The sequence below is a fragment of the Phalacrocorax aristotelis genome, chromosome 12 (genome assembly GCF_949628215.1).
Source record: "Phalacrocorax aristotelis chromosome 12, bGulAri2.1, whole genome shotgun sequence".
In the NCBI taxonomy this organism is placed as follows: Eukaryota; Metazoa; Chordata; class Aves; order Suliformes; family Phalacrocoracidae; genus Phalacrocorax; species Phalacrocorax aristotelis.
In genome coordinates this window covers 7161305-7168822 of record NC_134287.1, presented here as the reverse complement: position 1 = coordinate 7168822, position 7518 = coordinate 7161305, and the positions used below count along the sequence as shown (strand labels likewise).

Here is a 7518-nt window from a genome sequence, read left to right as displayed (position 1 = left end):
GCCGCCAGCTGAAGGTACAGGGCAGACATACTGGAGGGGTCTCCCCTTCTTGCTCTGGGGGAGGTGATGGCCCTGCCCAGCTTCCCTCCAGCAGGAATAAGCAACCTGACCCCCAGCCTTGCCCTTAACCTGTGGGAGTGCAGACATCTCCAGTTACCCCAGGAAGGCAGCTGGGGGCTCCTGAGCTGCTTCTGGCACGGCAAACTCAGGCTGTCAGAAATAGCTTGGGCTTGTGCCACGGCAGAGCTGCGGCAGCCCCAGATCTATCACTCGGAGCGGGGCAAGGCCAGCAGTGCTGCCCGCCTCTGCCTACTGAGGGGACTGCGGGGCTCACCCCCACCCGAGACCGCCCTACGCTGGGCACCAGCAGCAGGACAGGGCCTGAGGGAAGTTGGTCATGGGAAGGCAAGGCAGCAAATCCCTGCCAGCACTGGATGTGGCTGGGGATCCTGCATGGAGCTGAAAGGAAAAGGGGTTGTCTCCAAAACACTGCTGGGCTGAGTGTAGCTTCCTTGCTGGAAAGCCAAAAATAGTCTCTTTACTCAGAAGAGGCTGTAGAAGGGATCTCACACGAAGCGCAGCCAAATACCTAGGAGGCCGTAGGACAGACCCGGAGCAGCATGGCTTCGCCAAGGTATTATCAGACCTTGGAAAGGCAGCAGCTGTAGCTGAACCAGCCAATAATCGTGTTACCCCTGGGGATCTCATCATGCCAAAGGTACCAGAGGAATTGGGCCGGCACACAAGGGGACACCCCACCCTGGCAGAGCTGGGGAGCAGCCACATGCCCCCATGGCTGCCCTTGGTCTGTGGCAGAGGTTCAGCTCAGGGGCTGGAGATGGCAGCAGGACAGGGGATTTTTCCAGTCTGTCACGGCCTGGCCCCTGGGCAGCTCTGCCATCCCTGCAGTGCCAGACCCTTCGCAGGCAATGCCATCCTCTGCGGGGCTGCTGCTGCCTGCACTGGACAACACCCAGCTGCTGCTGGGCAAGCTGGCAGAGTGCTGGGAGACCAGAAAGGCCATGCCCCTGCCAGGGGACCACTCAGGCCAATTGCTTACGTGGCAGCATCTCTGCTGCATGGACTTATCATCTCCCCATCCCTGGGGGTCTCGCTCCCTCACTCAACACTTCTGTGGGCATTTATTCCTGGAAACATCCTGGAGTCACCTTCAACCATACCTTCACCTGCTGACAATTATAAATCTTCTGGCAGCAGATGGAGTTAATAGTGTGAATCTCTCCCCAGTCCCAGCCCGTGTTTATGCCTTCCTCTCTGCGGGCTCTCTCATTGCCCAGTGCATGGTGAAAGCTAAAGGTAAAGCTGCAGCTCTGCTGCCAACAGCTTTCAGCTTCTGGGCAGGGAGACCCACCCTGGCAGAGCCCAGTCGTACCATCTTCCGTCTAGTGCCCTGCCCGCCAGGCTAACCCTCCTCTGGTCTCTCCCAGCCATTTCTGCTTCTCCGATTTCTCCCTCTTGGGTGGAGGAGCTGCAGGGCTGCCAAATCTTGCAATACTCAAGCTATTTCTTAAAGCCCCAGCTCCTGACACATGGGAACACTGGAGGCTCCTGCCTTCTGGTGGCTTTTGCTTCTTTAAGGAGTTTCTCATCCTCCTGCTTCCACAGAAAAAGCAGGAACCAGGATCCTGCAGCCCACGCCAGGAAGCACAGGATGGGCACACAACCCGGTGGACCAGGCCTGTAGAGCAGTGGCTGTGACCGCTCTGTGCCCAGGGACACCCAGACCTGCCAGGTAGCCACTGAAAATCCCACTGGGGGTCACTTGGCATCCATCACCCACCCTCAGGAACTAGGGACAAGAGAGATGCTCAAGGAGCAGTTGGAGCCAGGGCTAGGACAGGGCTTGGGCAGGGTGTCAAGTACCCAGCCTTGCGGTGTGGGGTTCCCTGCCCTTCAGCCCCTTGCCAGTGCTGGGGCCCAATGTCCCTGATGACTGTGCATCTCCCCTGCTCACCCAGCAGCCTTTCCAGCTGCATGAAAACCCCACTTTCACCTCACCACAGCCCACCCCAGTAACCCTCTGTGCAGACCAGGTCAGGCTGGTGGATCTTCTGGAGCAGCCCAGAGCAGACCCAGATGCTCGCCAGTAGCACGTACCACAGCTGTGAACAAATTCCCTCCAGGGAGTTATTTTGGGCATGGCACTGTGGGATGGATGCCACTCCTGCAGGCACTATAGGAGCATCCTGCAGGAGCCAGGCATCACTCACGGGCACCTGCCTTGAGGGACCCAGAGCTGTTTTGGGAAGGTCAGCGCTCAGCACATGACCCGTCAAGGCTCGCATGCAGGTCCAGAGCTGGGTGGGACCCTAAAAGAAGCTGTTATCAAGGCAGCTGACAAAATGGTAAAAAAAAGCACTATTCTATTATCATTAGACAAAATATTAGCATTTTGAGGAAGTGTGTTGATAGTTTTAAGGTGCCCAACAAGGCACAAACTAATTTAATTACTCAAAGTGAGGAGGCAAAAGCCCTGCTGAGCCCCACATCTCCTGTATGGGGTGCACAAAGGCCTCCAGCCTCACCCAGTGCCAAAATTCCTGTGCTGTCCCCAAAACACACAACCCAGGGTCCTCCTGCCATTGCCTCCATTTGGAGCAGTCTGCAGGCATCCCAGGGCCCCTGGCCAGAGCGGGGGTACGGGACTGCCTGGCCGAGGATCATAAACCTCAGCTTCTCCATTTGGGTCACAGCCCATGTCAGCAGCAGGCGATGAGCTGGGCCATGAGCCAAAGGGGATGGGGACCACCCTCCTCCCTGCATGTTGCCAGGATGGCTGTGCCAGGCAAGCCCCCACCTCCCACCCCCACCCCCACCCCCTGTTTCCCTTCCTCTCTGACAGCCATCAAAACAGCTCCGCACCAGGCGCGGTCCGAAAGGCGCGGTGCTGGGAGCTGGGCCATGCAGGAGTAAGAAGGGGACATGAGGGTAGAGCAGAACTGTTTTTATTGGAGGTGTCAAGAGCAGGAACAAAAACAAACCTACAGGCTCCCCTCCTCAAGTGCCATCCTCCCCCCACCACCACCACTGGGGCAGTCAGTATCACATGTGCGTGCTGCAAGACAACGGCAAGGCTTACACTTCGCTTCAGCCAAAAGCCAGACAAAGCCCCCAGCATCCCGGGCAGTGCTGCCACCCCCTCCTTGGCGACTGCGAGCTCAGCTTGGCCCTGCCAGAGGCAGGGCAGGACATCCACCTTCCCCTCCGAGGAGGGGTGAGCTTTGTGTGGGAGGAGGTTTTTGTCAAGGGAAGGACAGGAGCACAGCTCCACTGAAGTGCCAGGGGACATGACCTGGGCTGCAGCTCCCTGTGGGACATCTTGGAGGACCCTGGGAGAGAGCAAGCCGTGCAGCCTGAGCAGGGCTGCACCAGCCACAGGTAAGAAATGGCATTGCTAAGCCCCGAAGGGCTTTGCTGCCCCCTCTCTTCAACACAAACCAAACTGAAAGGGAGAGGGGTCAGAAGACAAACCAGGAGGGGAGGTGAAGCAGGTCTGGAACGGCGTTCGGCTCTGGCTCACTTCCCAGCCCGCCGCTTTTCCTGGCGCTTGGTGAGGATGTATTTGAAGAACTCGTACACGGACCAGGCGATTGCCGTTGAGGGCATCTGATAAATGACTCGTGCCTGGACCCCTCTGAAGTAGGCAGTCACGCCACCCACTTGGTAAACCGTCCTGAAGGCATTGGCCATGCCTGTGATGTGTCCGCTGATGTTGGAGCTCAAGGCCAGGGACTCCTGGGTGTTGAGCAGTGTTTTGCAAACGTCCAAAGGCGTAGTGGCAGCGGCAGCGACAGCCCCCGCGCAGGCTCCAGAGACCACGTGGGAGCCTGGGTTGTACTGTCTGTGGGGGTTGAGCTGCTCTTGCAAGAACTCGTAGGTCATGAAGTGAATGGCTTGGAAGGGGATGTTCATGGTGAGCTGGGTGGTGTAGCTGCGGTAGAAAGCTCCGGCCCCTTCGTTGCGCCACACAGCCCGCACACAGTCCGTCACACGCTGGTAAGGTGAGTTGTACATCTGCATCCTCTGTTTGACCACTTGAGATGGACGGCAGCAGCCAGCAGCAGCAGCAGCCAGGACCCAGGCACGGAGGGCAAGAGGAGAGAGAAAGGGTAAGTGCAAAGCCAGGCTTCCTGCGAGCACCGAGTTTAGTCACGCTGGCTTAAGAGCTAATGACAGACAACTCGGACAAGCAGTGCCCAGCGTGTCCCCAGGCACGACTGCAGCCATTTAGATCTGCCGAGGCGTCATAGTCACATGCATCGCCATCTGCAAACACCATAGCTGCTGCAGCCCCAGGGAGCATCCTGATACCCAGGTGCTTATACTCCAGACCCACCCTCGCTCCCGAGCGACCAACGTCTCCACATCCACCACTGCAGAGCTACCTCGCAGTCGGGAGAACCCCCTCTGCGTCTATTCTCTTATTTTCCAGGCAGCTCTCAGTCTGGATGAGCCTGTCCCTCCCCAGCCGCCCCCGCTGCAGCCCAGAATAACGGCAGCACGTCGCACAGCCCACCAGCCAGGAATTGTCAGTGGCCACTGCCGAAATGCAGCTGCTCCAGGGCAAGAACCAAACGCCAACCTCCGCCCCAAACACATCCAAGAGCGGGGCAGGGGAGCCCAGAGTGCAGCCTGTTGCTGTTCTGCCTCCTCCTATCTCAATATAACCACAAGAAGCTGAAAATGATGCGACTACAAACTACTACAAACTAGTCGTGGTAAGAAGACGAGCTCCAGGGAAGGAATGACAACAGCCCGGCCATGCAGCTGCCTGCTGCTCAGGGTCCCAGCCACGCAGCCGGCAGGCAGGAGCCCTGCCGGGCCCAGTTCAGCTGCAGCCTCCACTGTCATGAGCCCTCCAGTTTTAAGAGGGAAATATACATTCATGACTGGCCTTTCCTCTTTACTACTCCTTTCCTCCATGTTCACAGGCTTTAATTACAAACACCCTCTGCCTTTTTCACATGTACCAGGCTCCACAAAAATCAATATCTTCCAGACATTTCACAACAAAAGATCTCCCTTCTCCTGACTTCTCTAGCACGCCTTTTGTTTTAATTTTCTTGCTGAACACAGGCCCAGAACTGTACCGGATCTTCGCAAGATCTCACCAGAGCAACGCCCAATTTCCACACACTTGGAATAACTTCAACAGTATGGATCGCATCTCTCTTGCCTCTTCTTCTGCTCCAGGTAACTGTCACAAGCCAAACCCCTGGGCAAAAGGTTGGTGCTCTCCCGGCTTCCCTTAAGCTGGGGTTCGCTGTGCTCCCCAGAATTAATCTCTTCTACCTACCCCCTCCGTAACAGGCAGCCACCGGGCTCCCCAACCAGAGTCGCAGCCACTGGCCCCCAAAGGATCCTTGTGGTCGGGTGAGCAATGAGGAGAGCACCCTCCATGCCCCAGAGGGGCCCAAGTGGCCCAGGCAGCCCCCGATCCTCCCCAACCCGGCAGGCCAGGACCATCGTTACCTTCGGCAGGGTTCATGGCTGCATCGTGGAGCAACGTTGCTACACACCCGGCTGCACCTGCAAAACAAGAACTGCCACATGTGAGGGGGGTAGGTGAGGGACCCCGGGGCTCCACCACAGCCCCGAGTCCCCTGCTGGGGTGCAGGAACAGGCCCCTGGAAGAGGGCGAGATCCAAAGGCAGCCTCCATCTCCCCTCCAAAAGACAGGCCAGTCCTCAGCCATTCCCACCCGGAGAGAGCTCAAGAAGGAAAGGATTGCGACAGGCTCTCAAGTCCGTGGACCGACCGGGCCTCGCTCAGGGACAGGCAGATGCCAACAGGTGTCAGGCAGCCCAGAAGACGGCAAGCGTCCCTGCGCCCCATGGAGAAGGAGGAACCCAGAGTGTGCACCTGCCGAGGGCAGGACGGGCCCCGCTCTCCCCTCGACCCCACGCTTTCCCCACCGCAGCGGCTCTTTGAGACAAGTAACAGGCACCATGGTGAGACGGGCTCCGAAACCACGCGGTGCTCCTGGAGCGAGCTCCAGCACTGACCCACGGGGGTCGCAGCCAGTCCTGCCTCATCTGCGGGCAGCTCCCGTCTACCGGCATCCTCCTGAGCCAGGGCCGGCGCCGGCCACTAACCTGCTTCAAGCCAGATACCTGGGAGCGGCTCCGGCCGGCGCAGGACCGGTGCTTCCCCCTGCTCGGCACAACGCCGGCGCGGCACCGTGCAGCTGGCTCGCGGCTGGAGAGAGCACAGAGCTTTAGGATATCTGTGGCCCCCCGAACCCCGCAGCGGGTAACGTCCTGTGGCCGAGCGGGACAGGACTGGACCTCCCCACTGCCACGCTCGGCCTCTCCCCACCCCGCTCCCTGCCCCCGGTGTGGTGGGGGGCAGCCCCCGGTAGCCCCCGGCCCCCGTGGCCCCGCGTGGCGGGGGTCGGGAGCAGTACCGTTGGCCACATGGCTATTGCCCCCTGCGTGGATAACGTCGCTCAGCGTCTTTTTTAACTTTTCGTAGCAGGCGAAGTAGAGGGCGTGTGCCGGGCCGGCGCCGGTGGCGGTGATGTTCATGCCCCGCATGGGCCTCCAGACGCCTTCGGTGCGGGCGATGCGCCACAGGGCCTCCAACACGTTCCGGTAACGGGCGGCGGGCTCCGGCTGCAGGCTCTGCATCCGCGTCTGCAAAGACAAGGCCCGGGCGGGCGGCCCGTCACCCCCGCGGGGCCGCGCCGGGACACGCCCCCCCGCCTCCCTCCCCGGTAGGCCCCGGTTTGCCGCCCCCCCCCCTCGCCCCGCCGCCGGTGCCGGCACCTTGACGCAGTCGACGGGGTACATCACGCAGTGCTCCATGACGCCCGCCACGGCGCCCGCCAGCATGTGCGTGGAAACGGCAGCGCCCTGCGGTAGCGCCTCGTAGTCGGGGGCGGGCGGGGAGCGCGGTTCGGGGCTCCGCGCCGCCTCGGCACCCCCCGGGCCGGCACCGGGGCCGGGACCCGCCTCCGCCTCCGCGCCCCCCCGCCGCGCCCGCCCCGCGCCCCCGCCCATCAGCAGCAGCAGGACGCGGCCCGATTCCGCGCCGCCCCGCGCGCCGGGGCCCGTGCCCGCCCCAGCGCCCGCCCCCAGCTCCATCGCGCCGCCGCCGCCGCCGCCGCCGCCCGGGCCCCAGCGCGGCCCCGCCCACCGGCTCCCGCGCCGCCCCGCCCCGCCGCGCCCATTGGCCGCCGCCACCCCGTTGCCCGCCCCCAGAGCGCTCTCACTGGCTCTGCCTGTCACCCGCCTCTCCCCGCGCCGCCGCGCTCATTGGCTGCCGCCTCCGCGATTCGGACACCGCCACTGGCCCAACTCTCCCTCCGGCGCGCTCGGGCGCCGCTGCCCATTGGCCGCCGGAACTCCCCGCCCCGCCTCTCCCCTCAAGTCCATTGGGTGCCTCAACATCGCGCCCCGCCTCACCACGCAGCCCATTGGGCGGTCAACTAGCGACCTGTAGCCAGCCCGTCGTTGCTCTCTGCGGGGCCAGAGAGTTGCCATTGGCCGCCTCGCC

At 61.7% G+C, this 7518-nt stretch overlaps 1 protein-coding gene across 1 annotated transcript; it reads right to left on the bottom strand.

The window, feature by feature from the left end:
- Window positions 1-2950: 2950 nt before the first annotated feature.
- On the bottom strand, window positions 2951-7124 carry SLC25A28 (solute carrier family 25 member 28). Its single transcript, XM_075107418.1, has 4 exons — window positions 6789-7124; window positions 6428-6656; window positions 5494-5550; window positions 2951-4055 (listed from the first exon to the last, which is right to left on the bottom strand). Exons 1-4 carry the CDS (start codon window positions 7104-7106, stop codon window positions 3538-3540), a joined length of 1122 nt encoding a protein of 373 aa, XP_074963519.1. The 5' UTR covers window positions 7107-7124; the 3' UTR covers window positions 2951-3537.
- Between the last annotated feature and the right edge of the window lie 394 nt (window positions 7125-7518).